At 55.0% G+C, this 17,275-nt stretch overlaps 5 protein-coding genes and 1 non-coding gene across 6 annotated transcripts; 3 read left to right on the top strand and 3 right to left on the bottom strand.

The window, feature by feature from the left end:
* Positions 1-845: 845 nt before the first annotated feature.
* On the bottom strand, positions 846-2,469 carry K452DRAFT_294653 (uncharacterized protein; the record flags this gene model as incomplete). Its single annotated transcript, XM_033541721.1, has 5 exons — positions 846-1,952; positions 2,003-2,050; positions 2,100-2,184; positions 2,244-2,308; positions 2,362-2,469. The coding sequence occupies 5 exons, from the start codon at positions 2,467-2,469 to the stop codon at positions 846-848; spliced, it is 1,413 nt and encodes a 470-aa protein (XP_033401754.1).
* A 632-nt stretch (positions 2,470-3,101) lies between these two features.
* On the top strand, positions 3,102-6,183 carry K452DRAFT_105033 (uncharacterized protein). Its single transcript, XM_033534961.1, has 8 exons — positions 3,102-3,351; positions 3,415-3,660; positions 3,764-3,854; positions 3,924-4,985; positions 5,038-5,071; positions 5,127-5,304; positions 5,354-5,558; positions 5,611-6,183. Exons 1-8 carry the CDS (start codon positions 3,235-3,237, stop codon positions 5,799-5,801), a joined length of 2,124 nt encoding a protein of 707 aa, XP_033401755.1. The 5' UTR covers positions 3,102-3,234; the 3' UTR covers positions 5,802-6,183.
* Positions 6,184-6,687: 504 nt separating this feature from the next.
* K452DRAFT_t26 lies at positions 6,688-6,759 on the bottom strand. Its single transcript has one exon. It is a non-coding gene; the product is annotated as a tRNA-Met (tRNA).
* Positions 6,760-7,386: 627 nt separating this feature from the next.
* On the bottom strand, positions 7,387-9,013 carry K452DRAFT_263550 (uncharacterized protein). Its single transcript, XM_033538650.1, has 4 exons — positions 8,738-9,013; positions 8,514-8,686; positions 7,897-8,454; positions 7,387-7,847 (listed from the first exon to the last, which is right to left on the bottom strand). Exons 1-4 carry the CDS (start codon positions 8,881-8,883, stop codon positions 7,732-7,734), a joined length of 993 nt encoding a protein of 330 aa, XP_033401756.1. The 5' UTR covers positions 8,884-9,013; the 3' UTR covers positions 7,387-7,731.
* Positions 9,014-10,305: 1,292 nt separating this feature from the next.
* Positions 10,306-12,175, top strand: K452DRAFT_283330 (uncharacterized protein; the record flags this gene model as incomplete). The annotated part of the gene is made up of 1 exon (XM_033539757.1): positions 10,306-12,175. One exon carries the CDS (start codon positions 10,309-10,311, stop codon positions 11,977-11,979), a length of 1,671 nt encoding a protein of 556 aa, XP_033401757.1. The 3' UTR covers positions 11,980-12,175.
* Positions 12,176-12,685: 510 nt separating this feature from the next.
* Positions 12,686-16,892, top strand: K452DRAFT_294657 (uncharacterized protein; the record flags this gene model as incomplete). Its single annotated transcript, XM_033541722.1, has 2 exons — positions 12,686-13,296; positions 13,673-16,892. 2 exons carry the CDS (start codon positions 12,686-12,688, stop codon positions 16,890-16,892), a joined length of 3,831 nt encoding a protein of 1,276 aa, XP_033401758.1.
* Between the last annotated feature and the right edge of the window lie 383 nt (positions 16,893-17,275).

Genomic DNA, 17,275 nt, shown 5'->3' on the forward strand with positions numbered 1-17,275 from the left:
AAGGAGAAGAGGGCCCGACGGAATGTAGTTATTTGGGGGGGGTGTGGGTAGGCGAGCGGGCTGAGTAGACGTAAGTCCCCTACCTAAGCGTCAGATAGTCAGCGGGCTGAGTCCGCTCACGGGCGGGATGGCGTCGGAGCTTCTTGCCAAGTTTAATGGGGCAGGGTTCCAAAGCAGTTGGGGACGAGACCGGGGGACGCTTTTGACGGGGCCCGCTCCAGTACTCCGCCAGATAACCGCACGCAGCCGCGGTTACAGCTGGCTGTCGCAGGGAGAAACCGGAGCCTGCGGGTGCACATCAGGTAAATCATGGCCAGCTCGCATCCTGTCGGCTTGTTGAGCACCTCAATGTCCGACTGCGCTCGGCTCCCCAGCGATCCTCTCCAGTGTTCAACGGAAGCCCGTTCAGCCCCATTGATCAGCCCCAACATGGCGCAACCCGGTCCCCGCCTCACCGCTAGCATGCTAGCATGACTTCCCCGACTGCCGGCTAGACACGGTCGCTCTCGTTTGCTTTTGCGGCGTCTGCATCCGCGCTGCCTCATTGGCCGCGGCGCCATTGCTGGTGGCGTCGCGCCGGGAGCTACGGGCAGCTGGAGGATTTGCGCCGCAACACCAATCTAACTCACTTTATGCTTCATTGCATCACCCCCCCTCAACCCTCAACGAGGCGTGCAGCAAATACAAAAAAAGGTTACACGGTTGGATCCAGTCCGGACATAGTATTACACGCTACAATTCCAGGCAGGCCAATCGGCCACGCCCAGAAACATATTCATCCATCATCCTACGTTGGTATACACAAATTGCCCATCCATCTAATTTTTATACTCCTCCAAACCCCTTTAAATCTTAGCGCCAACCAGCTTGGCGTAAGCCTCAGTGCTGAACGACTTGGGGCGCTCAATGGGGGCACCGACGGCGCGGTCGATGATGAGCTGGGGAAGGACACCGAGGGCGCGGGACACACCGAAGAGAACCGTGTAGAAGTTCTGCTCCGTGAGGCCGTAGTACTGGAGGAGGACACCGGAGTGGGCGTCGACGTTGGGGTAGGGGTTCTTGGTCTTGCCGTGCTCGGTGAGGACGCCAGGAGCGATCTTGTAGACCTGCGAGACGAGCTTGAACATGGGGTCGTCGGCAAGGTGCTTCTGGGCGAACTCGCGCTGGGAGACGTAGCGGGGGTCGGTCTTGCGGAGGACGGCGTGGCCGTAGCCGGGAACGACCTGGCCGGCCTTGAGGGTGGACCAGAGGTAGTCCTTGATGGCGCCGTCGCTAAGGTCGTTGCCAACGGCCTTCTTCATCTTGGTGAGCCAGTTCAGGACCTCCTGGTTGGCAAGACCGTGGAGAGGACCGGCAAGACCGTTAAGACCGGCAGCCAGGGAGAGGTAGGGGGAGCTGAGGGCAGAGCCGACCAGGTGAGTGGTGTGGGCAGAGACGTTGCCACCCTCGTGGTCGGAGTGGATGGTCAGGTACAGACGCATCAGCTCGACGAAGTCCTTGTTGTCAGCGAAGCCGAGCTGGTTGGCCAGGTTGTAGGCGTAGTCCTTGTCCTTTTGGGTAGCAGCGACCTTGCCGTCCTTGTAGACGTTGCGGTAGATGCGGGCGGCAATGGTAGGGAGCTTGGCAATGAGGTCCATGGAGTCCTCGAAGGTGTGCTCCCAGTACTGAGCCTTGGGCATACCCTTGGCGTAGGCCTTGGCGAAGGAAGACTCGTGCTCAAGGGCAGTGACGGCCAGAGAGAACTGGGCCATGGGGTGGAGGTCGTTGGGGCAGCGGTCGATGAGCTCCTCGACGAACTTGGGGACGTCGGAGCGGGCAGCCCACTCAGCGGAAAGGTCGCGGACCTGCTGCTCAGAGGGAACCTCGCCGGTCAACAGAAGCCAGAAGAGACCCTCGGGGAGGGGCTCCTGGCCACCAGCGGCCTTGGGAAGGAGCTGCTGGCATTCGGGGATCTGAGGATGGTCAGTGGGAGCCCATTGAAGATGTGAATTGAAAAACTTACGGTCTTGCCGCGGAAGCGGATACCCTCCTCGGAGTCGAGGACGGAGCCCTGGGGATTGTTAGCAGGGGCAATGGCAGCCAATGGCAAGTCTACGCACCTCCCAGACGAGGGACTTGATGCCACGGGCACCACCGTAGACCTGGTCGAGGGTGACCTCGCCAACGACCTTGCTACCGTGCTCCCTATTGTCCTACGTCAGCGGGCTGCGGCGGGCAGCGGAAGCGTGGAGGCGGCGACATACTTCTTGAGCGTCTTGATCTTCTCAATCTCGCCGGGGATCTTGGCGGCGAAGGTCTCCTTCAGGGACTGGGGCGGCGGGTCAGCGCGGAAGTCGGGCAGGGCTTGACAAAGAGGCATACCGTGGTCTTGCTGGAGTAGGCGCGGAGACCGTTGAAGGCGACGGAGCGGGCCGGGGCCTTGACGGCGGAGCGCAGAGAGGCAGAGCCTAGCCGCAGAGCTGAAGCCATTGTGAAGGGAGAAGGTGGGCAAGAAGGAGGGAAATGGATGGATGAATGATGGAGAAAGATGGAGGAGGATGGCGGAGAAACAACAGAAAGCTTTGAAGGCAGGTCCTCGGCCGGCGATCGGGAATGGCCGACCCCGTGCGTCACTGCGCGCGCTTCCGTCAGTCCTTCCGAACTACATCCGACGAAGAAATGCGGGTTGCGGGTGAGGCGCGCGCGCAGCACATCACTTGCGACGGTCGCTGTGTGTGAGACGGTTTTTTGCAGCCTTTGTCCGACACGGTGCTGACGTCGCATCTGCCTCGCTCGCTCGCTCGTGGCACCAGGCCCAACGCGCTGCTGCTCACCCAAGGTCGCTCTCACTCGCGCAGCGCATCCCGTGACTCGCCCGGCTTGGCGGCCTGCCTTGGATCCCCCAGAGAGCTCCTCCCTCCTGAAGAAGCGGAGCAGCACAACCATCGCCACGCAGCCGCGCACAACTCTCGCTTTCACTCGCGCCATATCAGCTGTCGGCCAGTAAGCCTTTGATCGTATCCGCGCTCGAGTGAGCCGCTGTAAGCTTCCGGCTCAGCACGAGACCTCGGCCCAGCTCTCACACTCTGCATCGCGACCCCGTCGGTGCGCGCGACAAGGCGTCCGAGTTGACTCCACGCCCGGTGAACCCAGTGACGTAGTCCCTCTAGGTGCTCAGTTCAACAGGCCCCAGAACACCACTGAAGCGGCCCTTTGTTCGAGTCGGGTCCGGGCGCTGCCCACGTAGGAGTAGACATGTCAGCCATGGAAGAGCTGAACACTTTGCTGCTGTCGCTGTCTGCGCTGAAGCCCCCAGGAGCCAACAAGTCCAAAATCTCAGCCATCACCAACCTCTGCATCGCCAACGTAAACGTAGGATCTTCCGCCCTCCACGCTCTGCGCACACCCGCAACTGACTTTTGTTCTCTCTCACAGCAATCCCCCTCCATAGTCCAGACGATTCGCGACCGCTTCACCACCACTCCCTCTACTCATAAGCTTGGCGTATTGTATGTCCTCGATGCCGTCGTGCGCCAGTGGGTCGAGAAGGCTCGCCAGTCCAGGGAAGACCCGGCTGGCGATGTCACAAAAAGCCCAAATACCATCGGAGTAGCTTTCGCGACCCAAGTACTTCCTACGCTCATGCATGACCTCATTCAAACCGCGCCGGCCGATCAAAAGGTACGCCCATAATATCCGTGAACGGTTGGGCGCTGCCGCCTTCGTTGCGACGCATAGGCAGCATAAGTACATCCAGTATTGACTTTGGCGTGCCAAAAATTAGGAGAGAATTGTTAAGATGATCGACATCTGGGAGCGCGGCAACACATTTCCCCAGTACATGCTTGCAGAGTTCAAGCAGCGTCTAGGAACAGGTAAGACATCTGGTTCGTGCCGACACCATTTCCAAAAGAACACTGGATTGATGTTTCGCCTTGTCCTAGCAGTCCTCCCGTCGACAAGCACCCCTGTTGGTAATGCCACGGTAAATGCTGCAACTTCTCTTGGTTCAACACCTCAAACACAAACACCAATAGCAGCGCCTGCGAGCGCTTCATCCGGCACTGCTTCATTGCTGGCCAACCTTGCAAACATAGGACAGGCGACTGTGCCAGCGCAAAACGCGCCTTACCAGAACGGCATGCAGTACACTTCAACTACCCCACAGCAGCAACAGAATGTAGGCCAGACTATGACTGCTCCGACCATGCCATCGTATGTACCCCAGGTCAACGGACAAGGTAATGGCGTCGCTGGATCGACTATACCACCGTCTGCGCCCCCCGCAGCGAACGTTGCCCAACTCAACCAGATCATGCCTCAGGCTTTCCAGAGTATGCCTGGTGGCACTGAAGCGTTCATGCAGTTCTTAGGCGCTCTAATGCAGCAACAAATGCCTGCGGCACAGATAGCTCAGATTCTTGGGGCTATGAGCGCAGCGCAACCCCAGCAGGCCGCTCCAGCAGTTGCACCAGTAGCCCCTCCGACTGGTCCTGCTGCTCTCAATAAGCAAGCGCAGACTGGGTTCAATGCCCAGGCCCAACAGCCCATGGGGCAGAGTGCACAAGAGTATAGAACTCGGGAGGACGATGCTCGTGGACACGACCGAGACCGTGATCGTAGTCGCTCCCCGGATCGCAACCGTCGGCGTACTCCAGTGAACCGTCGTGAAAGTCCAACCTATGGCACCTACGAACCCAACGCCGGTGGTGGTATTGGTAATGGCGGTGGGAACGCTTCTGGCAGCCAACCGCCCGAGCAAGGCACTGGTAGTTCACGCCGTGGGAGGAAAGGTAGGAATCGACGTGACAAGCACCGTAATTCACCCGCCGTGCAACAAGGTCAGGGTCAGGGTCAGGGCCAGGGCCAGGGCCAGGGCCTGGGCCAGAACCAGGGCCAGGGTCAAGGCCCCGGACAAGGTTCCGGTCAGCAGAACAACGGCCCGCAGAACAAGAAGGAAAAGTATATTCAGTTCGACCAGAGCCTCCCCAAGGGTGCCATCAAAGGTAATTACACGAGCTTCAGCTATTGTAGCGCAAATACTGACAGTTACCGCAGTACTCAGCCGAACTTTGTTCGTTGGGGGTGTTTCGTAAGTTACCGACGAGCTCGCACCATATCCTGTTTGTTCTGACATGATTTTCCAGGGGTACCGAAGGCGAACTAAGAAAGATATTCGGTCAGTTTGGTGAGGTCCAAACGTGCATTGTCAACCGTGATAAGCATCACGCTTTCGTCAAAATGGCCAACCGTGAAGACTCGGTCAAAGCCAAGCTCGGCATGGAGAAGATGAAGGACCCTCAGGTCCTGAACAAGGCGCGTCAGGTAAGAACAGTAATATCTCATCATCCATACATTTTCTCACAGTTCGTAGACTCGATGGGGCGTCGGGTTCGGTCCTCGCGAATGCAGCGACTACAGCACCGGCATTAGCGTCATCCCAATTGAGTGTCTCACCGATGCCGACCGCAAATGGGTTATCAACTCGGAGTACGGCGGCACTGGCGGACGGTCGTTGGAGACAGGTCTGGTCATTGAAGAGCCAGACATTGAGATCGGTGCCGGTGTGTCATCAAAAGGTAAGCTTACAGTTCTCACCCAATACATGAAATAAGCTGACCATCATTGCAGCCATCAGCCGTCGCATGGGTCCCGAGCCAGGATTCAAAAACCGTGGTCGCCGTGGTGGTGGCTACGATCCTAGCGGACCTCGCAATGTCCGTGGTCCCGACCCTCGCTCTCAGGAGCATCGCCCTGAGCCTCAGAACATTGGTGTCCCTCCGGCTGTCCCGGGATTTGGCTTCCAGCTGCCTGGTATGTGAGGACATCTTGATTGTTGCTCAACGAGAATCTTGTAGTGGGCTGCATAATTGATCTTGCAAAACCCAACACCGAGCTCAAGCATATTGAGCGGCACGGGAATTCACCGCCGCTCTTATTGTAACAGTATAGAATATGGCGGTTTGCTCTTTTTTTTTTTTTTTTTTTTTTTTTTTTTTTTTTTTTTTCTTATTGCTTTAATCTGCATAGCTTGCGGTGCTCAGCGTTTCAGTGGGTCATACTGGGAGCATACGGGCAGGGCGGAGAAGCGGTCATTCCGGAAAACAAAAGCTGGCGCTCTGAGCGGGAGTGATGGCTGAAAGTTGCATCTGCAATAGCGGTTCTCGCCTTGCTTGCTGAACGGTAGTCCGTTGGACACTCGGAGATATCAAAATTGAAACATTTGAAAATGCACTCCCTTGCTACCTACCTACTGCTAGGCATTCGTCATGGTGTGGAGACCGAAGCATCGGACATCTAATCGCCCTTCTTGTCCGAGACTTTTAGGTAAGACACGTCGTGCCACGGCTCCGCCTATTCTGGAGGGTGGGCGTGGCCGCCCCTATTCCAACAACTCCGCGGCAGCATCCCTCAGCCAAGCATTGTTCACGTAAGAAAAAGGCAGCCACACAAGCTAAATCCGACGCCTCGTTTCCAAATCCCGAGGAGAAGGCTGTCGTGTCCATTGCGAAAGCAGCGATTCGCCAGCGCGGACCATCGGCATCGGGAGCGCTAGTTGTCCGGACCGAGATGAGAGGCAGGGAAGATGAGGTCAAGGGGACCCGCCCAGAGACGCCCCTGGGCCCGCCCTGTGTCCCCAGCGAAGCGAAAAACGTTGAGCGCTTTGTCTAGCGCGAAAGAAAAAAATGCAAAAAAGATTGACAACTTTAGCTGCGAATGGTTTCGATCCATTGTCCTCCGGGTTATGAGCCCGGCGCGCTTCCGCTGCGCCACGCAGCTTTTTCAAGTTGTTGGAAATTTATTTCACTTATTGCATAAATGTACCAGTAAAAATTTTGGGTACGCTCGCCAAAGCTCAACTCTATATTTAAGCTTCTGATCCTGACTTCGTTCGCAATTTTCGTGGGCCGATTTTCGCGGTCACGATTTCGTTTGCACCACTTTTTCATTTGGCTGTGTCCACGTGCATCACTTCATGTTCACGTTTTGACGCAGGTCTCATGTTGACATAAATGCATGCGACCGAAAAATATGGCTTCTATGAACATATTCATAGGTAGGCTGTTTCTCAACTTGTTGGTGAGTTAACTCCCCGGTGTCGATCTCCGAACTGTGAGCCTAAGTTGTGTCACGGTGAGCAGCCAAAATATATGCTTAAATATATTCATTCTTCGACGTACAACAAGTTCTGTGGACATGATGCCATCTTTACTTTAGGATTTCTACGGTTCATCACCCCTTCGCAAATACAATGTACCTGAAGACAAAACAAAATGACCACAAAATATGGGCTAGAAATGGATTAAATTTCTCTTCGTATTAACGGAAATGGTTTTGCCACGAATCCTCGTACTCAACGGACTGCAAGATATGATGATGGTAGTGTAGGTATATGTCAAAAACGATCACACGCAACTGAACTCTTATTGAATACACGTAGATTACACGAATTTTGGCAACAGTTGACACTGATTGTTACAATGCGCCTTTATCCTCGAGTACAGAACCTCCATCAACTTAGATGGAGTAGTAGACCAGCTCGGCATACGCACATCCAAAGCCGACACAGCTCCTTTCCAGGAAGCTGATGCCACATATACAAATTGCTACCCGAACTTACCGGGGAGAGACAAAAGACGATCGTAATATCTCACACTAGCCCATTGTCATGATCATGGATCAAATAGATCCTGGCTGCTATTCATTGTGCTTCGTAACGCCTGTTACGGCGATGTGTATGACACTGATAGCTTACTTCTTGGAAGCAATCAGGCGTCTGCCCTTCACGGTCGCTGCATAGAGGGCATCCTTGAACGCGAAGAGGAAGGCAGCAGTGATGACACTCTGAGTGACCTTGGGCCCGATTCCTAGAACGTGTTAGTTAAGGCAACAAAAACAGTTGGAACAGGAGCCTACCTCCATAGAGGCCGGCCCAGCCTTCCTCGTTGATAATACGACGGAAACTCGTCCTCATGTCGTCCTTGGGGCCCTCCTTGCTAGCAACGTGCATACGGCTCTTGACCGTAATGTAGGGATATGTGATGCTGGTGGCCAGCAGCTTGCCAAAGGCGCCCAGGTAGAAGGAGTCCGTGGGTGTTACGCGCCTTCTCTTTTCCAATGCATTCTTCAGCTGCTCGAATATAGTGTATTGGAGGATGGGGTTCATGACGAGGACGAGGGCGGGGATGACACCAGCAAAGAGACGCAGAAAGCCTTCGTTGCGGATGATGGCGAGGAGGGTGCCGATGGTTGAGGGCTTCTTCACGGGTTTTGAGCCAGGCAGGACCTGCTCCTCTGATTCGGACTTACGAGCCGTCATGCGAGTGTTGACGACCCAGATGGGGTTGGTGAGCAGGACGGTAGCACTGCCCGCAATAGCGCCCGCAATCATCGACTCGATGGTCGTGAGCTTCTTCGATGCGCGGCCGGTCCGCACCGCTGCCTGTTCGAAACCCGAACGAGTCCACTCATACCCTTGCGAACTATCAGCCTTTTATGGAGAGGAGGGCGATTGTTTGCGACTTGCTACGCACAGTAATAGTATACGAAGTTCGTCACGCTGATGCCGAACAGGGCGGACTCTAAGCCGGCGTAGAGGCCGGCAACGCCCTCACGCTTGAGGATGTGGCGGACAGCATCGAGGGCGGAGGATTGAGCGCGCTTGGACTCGACCTGAGCACGGGTGGAGAGGGTAATCAAGGGATATCTGCCTAACTTAGCAAGATGCTATCCAGTGGCGGGGTCAAAGGAAGCGTACGTTAAAGCCATGGACAGCAGCCCACCACCAGCACCGGCCAAAGCATGAGCAACATTGTCGCTCTGTTGAGCTGCCGCGGTGCTGGGTAGATTGGCAGTGTGTCTCTCCTCGGCCTTCCTGAGGTCCTGTGCCTGCGCAGACGACATGGTGAAAGGGTTTTGCGGTGACGTGTGGATTCAGCGCGTCAAGCGCACAGAGGGTTTGCAGGGAAAAAGAGGGGCTCGGCGTGACAGCAGAGCTATATAAAAGAAAAAAGACTCGGGATAGATGGTGGTGTACCCCGGAGCTTACAGAGGCATCATGACGAAGGCACATGCATCAAACCTCGGCACAGCGGAGGAGCATGGGGTAGTCACGTGCACCGAGGCATCGGCATCGGGGTTAGCTTGTGGCGCATGTGTTTCAAGCTAAGGGACCGCAAATGTGCTGAAAATAGCCTCAAATCTCCCTTAAGACGGGCAAAGCCTCCCTAATTTGCCTGTCCACCATCCTCGTCCCTCGCCCGCTTCTCTCGCCGCCTCGCACTCAGTTGAGATTTGAGCCCTCCGTACGATAGCATGAATGTCCTGCTGCCAACGGTCCGCTGATAGTTGAGGCTCACGGCCTACCAGTCCGTGCTTGCAGGTCGTGAATCAACCTCCGCTGTGGCGCGACTAGGAGACGAGTACCAAGCAGTATGGATTTTAGCGCAGAGGGGCCGTCTCAGGCGCAACGTCCGCTGCATCTCTCTCCTCACGCCCATCAGTATCACCAGCAGAGCTCTGGCAGTCCCGTGTACCATCAGTACCCGCATGCTTCGATGGCCCCGGTCGACCCGGCCTTGGGCCCCACTCAGGGTACTGCCCGCTTCCTGCACGCCTCCTCGTCTCCCCACCGGCCACAACAGGAAGGTGGCACACTGAGCTTCTACGCCGATACCTCTCATAGCACAGTCACGCCTGCCACCCCTTCGCAAGATGCTTCTCCACATTTCAATGGCGCTGCTTATTCCTTTGCGCCTGGCGATCGATCTTTGCCGCTACGAGATGTCGATGACGAGACTCTCGCTGATGCCTATGCGGCTTTCATCTTGTACTGCAATCCCAATTTTTCAAGGGACCATGACACTTCGGAATTGAAAAGGAACTTTAGGAAGTTGCCAATGAGCGACAATAAGACGTTCGATGCTTGGAAGCTGTTCGAGCTTATAGCGAGGCTTGAGAGAGGAGAAGTTAAGACATGGACCCAACTCGCGTTGGAATTGGGCGTAGAGGCTCCAAATATCTCCAAAGGGCAGAGCAGCCAGAAGATACAGCAGTACAGTGTCAGGTTGAAGGTACGTGCAAGCTCGTTTATCGGATTTTCAGGTCTTGTCTCTTGGCGTCGCCTTGCAAGGAAGCAGATCTCGCTTCAAAACGTGGATCGTTCTGTGTGACAAAAGGCTTTATGAAACCCAAGAGAGGCCCTCGTTTCCATATTTCCACTATCATGCCTAACGAACGAGATTAACCGGGTCTCGACGTTGCTTCCATAGCTTTTCATCTCCGGAAAGTAGGGCCGGCTCTAACGTCATGCAGCGATGGATGCGTGCCATGCACATTGATGCTTTTTTCGAATATCTTACAGGAAAGATGCCAAGGTATTGCACTCAAATCCCTCCCCCACATGATCCCTTCCCGAAGAATGGACGGGATGGTGTTCCCTTGGAGGAGGATCTTGCAATCCGCGCACTGGATCCCTCATACCGTCCCAAACGTGGCAGGAAGAAGACGGACGATGTGATGGGTGATGACGATTCCACCCCTCCACCGAAGAGACCCCATCTGGATACGTCGTTTGCGTTTAGCACTTCGACTAATCCACAGTCTGCTTGCCCGAATAGCGCGCTTCCAATGAGTGCTCATCCGGATGATTTTGTCAGCAATGATCCTTGGGCAACCGCTACGATATCCACACCGAGCAATTTGCAAAGAGGGTTATCTCCTAATTCTGCCATGACCGCACCTGGAGGAGCACATATCCGTTGGCGTCTAAATGCTCAGGATAATCCTAACAGCCCGCATCCGCTGTCTGCTGTTAGTCCCATGACTGGACGTCCGCCGGACTCGGCTTTTGACGAGCCACTGTCTGCCGTTACGCCTTCAACAACTCGACCCCGGGCAAGGCGGCGCCACGGTCCTGCTGTCTCTTCAGCTTGGCCGAGCAGCAGCGGCGGAGCAAATGGAAAGTTGCGCGGCCGGCCGCCAGCTAACCGCTCTGTTCGTGACGGGCCTTACGTAACCTTTCCGGCAAATCCCAATACCAAAGAAGCTCCGGTTATCGACTTGAGCCGCAACACCCCGGGCCCCACCCCTGTCCAGGAACGCGCACAGCCCGAAACGGGTGTAACCGGAGAACAGCAAATGTTCCGGTTCCCACCGACCCCTGCTTCGGCTGTGTCAACAGCATCAGCGCAGCCAACTGTTCCAGCCTCTTCTGGACCGGGACGCGGCCAGCGTCTTTCGTTACAAGTTCCCCGGCGTGAGAGTGGTCCGGTACATCTCGTGACACCGACGGTGCTTGTCAACGGCGAATCGGACGATAGTGCATCGCAAGGAAACGCAACAAGCATCTTTGATGAACTCACCAAAGCTGCAGGAAGTATGCTTCCTAGGATTACGCGTGAAGATCTCCGTCGTTCTCTCGCTGCTGAGCTCCTTCGCGCTGAAATCAGCAATCGTAAACGGCTGCGCGGCTCCGAGGCAAAGGCGCTGGCCCACGCACTGCTGGATCGCCTACAGGCGCAGAATCAGGGTACGTCAAGATCAGCGGTCGCCAACAACAGAGAAGAAGATGAGGCTATTTTTGGCATCACATGCGCCAGCTGGCTTGGTTTGGCTGCACCTCTGGGGCTCGGGGGAAATGGGATTGTTGGCGGGACGAGAAAGATCTCGGTGCAGAGGTTCAGGATGAGCGACGATGGGTACGAGAGTCCAGTCGATGACGATGATGACGGAGCAAGCGAAAGCACGCCAGGAGATGGCAGGAAGATCAAAGAGGTATTTGACGTGAGCTGGAGTCTGTTGTTCGGAGGGTGTGGAGGAGAGTTTTTGGTGAAGGGGTTGATTCTTAACTCGGAGGGCGAGGGGCAGGATGGAGAGACGAAAGACGAAGGGAGTGAGAAGAGCCTGGAGGAACGGGTCAGGGCGTTGGAGGCAGAGCTGAGGGCAAAGGAGCAGGAGATGCAGCGGCTGAGGGAGACGGTGTTGGGAGCGGTGATGTGACCCCTGTCTTCAGCCACAGCACAGACGCACTGCATTGCCCTATTGCGCAACGAGTGATTCGTCAGCCTTACGGAAGCGACGGCGGCGTGTTAAACTTTAGCGCAACGAGAGCGTGTCTCTTGCTTCTCCAACGCTCTCTAGTCTATCGTGTACCCGCAGCAAAAGAGCGATGGAGCCCAAGAAGCACCAATTGGACATTTGAGCGTGCCATGATCTGCGCGGGGGGCTCTCCGACTCCGAGTGACGACGATGATAGAAGCAGGTTTGGTATGGCGCAGGGACGCCCTCAGGCCACGCCTTGGCGGCAGGCAAACAATTTGCCCGCAACGCTCGGGGTCCATGACGAGGAGCGCTCATGACTGTTGCGCATCGGCGATCGATAGGTGCGATCGGATCGTCTCGCAAGACCACCGCATCCGTGTCCCGCGATCTTGCCCGTGCTATACCCGTCGTTCCGTCCCCAAAAACTCGTCCACTCCCGCTGTTCCTGCTTTCTCGCCCTGCGCCACCCCTCTTTCTCGCCCTGTACCCGCTCCCGCAGCCTGCCGCCGCCACGGTTTACCTTATTCTTCCTCCCGCTCGCCCGCCAATTCTAGACTGCCGCACCTATTTCCAAGGACCCATCGTACGATCCGTTGCCCCAGTCCGTCTGCCTCGGATCGTAGCATTGACCCCGCCTTAAGCTGCCCACCCGGGCCAGGAAGCTATGTTGGCCTCGATTTGGAGTAGGGATGACGCCCAGAGGCCGCAGCAGAGCGACAAGGAGGAGAGGGACCAATGGTACTCCGTCTTTGGCCACGGCTCACCCAAAGACGAAGCAGGCGCAGGTTTATCATGTGCTAGGCCCACCGACATGTTCAGCGACGTTCCGCTCACCGAATACCTGGACCTCGACCAGAAACCCACTTTCGTCGTCGACCTTTGCGCAGCGGTTCCAGACGCGAGCACGCCCCCAGCCACCACCAAAGCCGCTGAGCAGCCGTTGCCGATAGTATACCAGAACCAGTTTCTGCGAGAGTCCTCAAAGCTGCTGGCTATTGTGGCAGGAGTGGAGAATACGGACCCTCACGATCATCCCGCGTGGGTCACTTACTCGCTATTCAGGTCATGGATACTGGACCATGGGACGCGGGAGCGTGGGCTGAGGAAAATATCGCCTTCGATTTCATACGGAGGATACAAATGGGGCATATCAACCCTTCGACAACGGTGGAAGATTGTTCATGGCGTGCCCACTCGACATGGAGTGGATGCTCCTGGGTCATATTCCAGTTTGCATTGGGCAAACGGTAAAACGTGCGTCGAGGAAAACAATGGGTACGTTCGGTTTCCTTTCCCCACTCTTGCTTGATCTGCAGATCATGCGATCCTCCTTCAAAAAGCACATCCAGTCCATCTGTGCACAGCCTTTTGTCCCCGCTTCAAATGTCTCCACGCGCCTCGTACTTCGCCACATTCCTTCCCGCAGATCCACTATGGTCATGAGCATAAGACATGCACATGAACTGGCCTCCAAAGCTTTTCGTATTATCTGCAAGAGTCACTGCATACCGACAGAACGCATAGAGCCTCATCACTCTTGCCGAAGCTTCGCGATGGCATAGTCATCATATCCCTTTTTCATTCGAGTCTCGTTGTGTTGTCATCAGACCGTAGAGAATGTAACTTCAGACATTAACTAACAGTTTGGCAGACAAGATGGTATGCCCAATCTGGATAGGCGGCAAAGCAATCCGCCTCCAGTGAGCCCAGTTCCAGCCGTGCCAGGCACTAGCACTTCGTATATACAGTGTCCTATTGCCAACGTTCCGCGATATGACTGGACCTTGACGCCACCTCCGCCCAACATCTCGTCGCATATTCAACTTGCTAGGAATGTAGATTGGGCGTCTACCCCATTAGGGCCCATGGAAAATTGGTCACCACTGCTTCGATTTTTGTGTAACTTTGTTATGGTCTGTCCGAACCCTGCCATTTTGTTCTGGGGCCCAGACCTAAATATGATCTACAACGATGCGTATCCTCCCCTGGTTGGTGACAAGCATCCCAGTTTGCTGGGATCTCCACCCTGGGTCGGTTTTGCCGAGGCTTGGGACGGTTTCCAGCCTTTTTTCCGGAGCTGCGAAGAGACTGGTACAGGTGCAATGGTTGAGAACATGCTTCTGTTTTTGAACAGAGGCAAGGGAATACAAGAGGAGACCTACTACTCATTCAGTTTTACGCCTATCATGATCGAAGACAAAATCGTAGCCTGGTACGAGACAGTATTCGAAACGACGAACCAAAAGATCACCGAGAGAAGGATGTCCTCCCTTCTCAGCTTTGGCGAATTACTGTCTAGATCTCAAGACACCAAAAGCTTCTGGCAACACGTTATTCGAGGGCTCGACACGAATCAGCATGATGTACCATTCACCATTCTGTACTCCGTCAGCGACCATCTGAGTTTTGGACTCTCTGGACATAATGTTACCACTACGAGGCGCTTCGAGCTCGAGGGAAGCACGGGTGTGCCGGAGGGTCATCCAGCCTTAGCGACTAGGATCGATATTTCATTGGGCCGAGAAGGTTTTACGCCATTTTTCAAAGAAGCTGCAGAATCCGAGGAACCGATATTGCTAAGTCTGGAGAACGGCCGGTTGCCGGCTGTATTGATCCACGGCATAGATTCCCCAATCTGGAATGAACCCTGCAATTCTGTTGTAATCTGTGCCATACGCCCAACCACTGGACACTGCTCGACCCGGAATACGACGCTGGGTTTCTTGGTCATAGGCTTGAACTCCCATAGACCGTATGATGAAGATTACCGGACGTTTATTAGACTCATCAGACGTCAAGTCACTACTTCAATGGCATCCGTTCTTCTTCTAGAGGAAGAGACGAGGCGCGGCCGTACAATTGCTGAACAGGCCGCTTTTGACCAGGAAAAGGTCGAAGAGCAACTTCGCGATCGGACCAGGGAGCTTGAACAAAGCGAACTGCAGCTGAAGCATTTCGCTGATGCCGTTCCTACCGGAATCTTCGTCATAGAATTTACACCTGAAAATATGGCTGGATCATACAGGTACCGGAACGAGAAATGGTATGAGCTTACTGGCGATTCGAGGGAAGATACCGCGTCATGGAAGTCGCCATTGTGGCAGCGAATGCATCCGGAAGATGTTCCCAGTGTTCAAAGGGCCTGGAAAATGCTCATCGAGTCAAAAACGGAAATAAGCTTTGAATTCCGTGTGCCAAGGTCTTTCCGGAAACCGAGTCCGGTGGATGATGACTACCCTTTCACCTGGATACTTTGCTACGCCTTTTCCGTCGTTACGGAGGATGGGTGGCTAAGGTCTATCGTCGGCTCAGTAACCGATGTGACTGCCGTGCGCTGGGCTGAAGGTATCCAGAAGAAGAGGATGGAGGACGCGTTGGAAGCTAAGAGGCAACAGGAGAACTTCATCGATGTTACATCTCACGAGATGCGCAACCCTCTGAGCGCCATCATGATATCTGCTGACGACATCATCACCTCACTACGTGCGCTGGATAGAACAGCCCCAGATTTCCTGGGCCAGGTTGACAGCAGCATTGACGCCGCAAAAACTGTACTGCATTGTGCACAACACCAAAGGCGTATAATCGACGACGTCTTGACTATCTCCAAACTAGATTCCGGCCTTTTCACTATCATTCCTGTCGAAATGCAGCCTACTTCTCTAGTCAAAGACCTCAAGAAAATGTTTGGCGGAGAACTCAACGCTGCAAATATATCGTCAAACACAATCATTGACGATTCATTCAAGAACCTCAACGTCGATTGGGTATTACTTGACTCGATGCGCCTGCAGCAAATCCTTATCAATCTTGTCACAAACAGCATCAAATTCACGCAGTACGAGGCAAAACGCCAGATCACCGTCAGGTTGAGCGCATCGAAAGAGCGACCAAAAGAAAGCCCAGAAGGCATACAGTACTTGGACTTCCGTAAACCTCGAGAAGATTTGACTTTGAGGACTAAGGACTGGGGCGAAGGCGAGCAGTTTTACATACACTTCTCTGTGAAAGACACGGGATGCGGTCTTACTGTCGATGAGAAGAAACTTCTGTTCATGCGCTTCTCGCAAGCTCCTAGGACAATGGTCCACTATGGTGGGTCGGGACTTGGCCTCTTCATCTGCCGTGAACTCTGCGAACTGCAAGGAGGTTCTATAGGCGTAGAGTCAGAAGCCGGCAAGGGGTCGACCTTTGCCTTTTATGTCAAGGTGCGCCGGGTTATACCAAAGATGAGCGTCGAGCTGCCGCATAGACACTCACTACCACCCGAATCCACTGCGCTACATCAGTCGCAAAATATCGAGCAGACCTTCGAACAACCGCAGATCCGTCGCCTGGACCTCAACGCACCGAGCCTGTACGACGAAGCCCGTTCGGAATCTCCAGCATCGGTATCGACGCAGCTGTCGGTATCAACACCGAACACCTCGCTGCCATCTCCACGGACATTCGACATCCTTATTGTTGAAGACAACAAAATCAACCAGCAAGTGATGTCAAAAGGACTTGTGAAGCTAGGCCACACGGTCAGCATAGCAAACCATGGCGGCGAAGCCATCGAATTCCTGATGAGGACGCGGTGGTGGCACGACAACCCCCGCGGGCAGAACCTCACAGTGGTCCTGATGGACGTCGAAATGCCGGTTATGGACGGGCTGACGTGCGTGCGCTCGATCCGCGAGATGGAGAAGGAGGGCAAGCTGATCAGCTCGGTCAACGTCATTGCCATCACAGCGAACGCGCGCATCGAGCAGGTCAACACGGCCCTGGAGGCGGGCATGGACGACGTCGTGTCCAAGCCGTTTAGGGTCGCGGAGCTCACGGCTAGTATCGACCGCCTTCTGGACGCAAAGGACCAGAACGCGTGTTGAAGTGGCGAAGAGAAGCGTGGATTCACTCACTGTCATCATCATGCACCCGCCAGCACCTAGAGACCCGCGTCGCGGGCGATGGGGGCTTCTACTGAAGCGCGGAGCCTACACCAGCGTGTCAGTTCAAGCACGTTGCTTGACGACTAGGCCAGCCGCAGAGAAAGAACGCTGCCGCGCAGGCGCGGACACATCCATTTGCACACAGGCGCACGTACACGCTAGGGAACAGGAAACAGGGAGGCGCCGGCGCTTGGGAGTGTGATTTCGGATCTTTGTTTTTAATATGTTTTCTGTTGTCTTTGTTCTGGCGATTTGGTGGTTCCGTTTGAGCAAGGCGTCGAAGCAAACACGGCGTGGGGAGACGCCTTGGGTACGCATGATTT

The sequence above is a fragment of the Aplosporella prunicola genome (assembly GCF_010093885.1).
Source record: "Aplosporella prunicola CBS 121167 unplaced genomic scaffold K452scaffold_3, whole genome shotgun sequence".
Classification (NCBI taxonomy): Eukaryota; Fungi; Ascomycota; class Dothideomycetes; order Botryosphaeriales; family Aplosporellaceae; genus Aplosporella; species Aplosporella prunicola.

Excerpts from the sequence above, each read along its gene's own strand:
- K452DRAFT_105033 (XM_033534961.1), top strand. The coding sequence starts at position 3,235 with ATGTCAGCCATGGAAGAGCTGAACACTTTGCTGCTGTCGCTGTCTGCG. Across the intron at positions 5,072-5,126 it reads TTGTTCGTTGGGGGTGTTTC|GGGTACCGAAGGCGAACTAA; the intron begins GTAAGTTACCGA and ends ATGATTTTCCAG. Across the intron at positions 5,559-5,610 it reads TGCCGGTGTGTCATCAAAAG|CCATCAGCCGTCGCATGGGT; the intron begins GTAAGCTTACAG and ends CCATCATTGCAG.
- K452DRAFT_263550 (XM_033538650.1), bottom strand. The coding sequence starts at position 8,883 with ATGTCGTCTGCGCAGGCACAGGACCTCAGGAAGGCCGAGGAGAGACAC. Across the intron at positions 8,455-8,513 it reads GAACTTCGTATACTATTACT|GGTATGAGTGGACTCGTTCG; the intron begins GTGCGTAGCAAG and ends ATAGTTCGCAAG. Across the intron at positions 7,848-7,896 it reads CTGGGCCGGCCTCTATGGAG|GAATCGGGCCCAAGGTCACT; the intron begins GTAGGCTCCTGT and ends AACACGTTCTAG.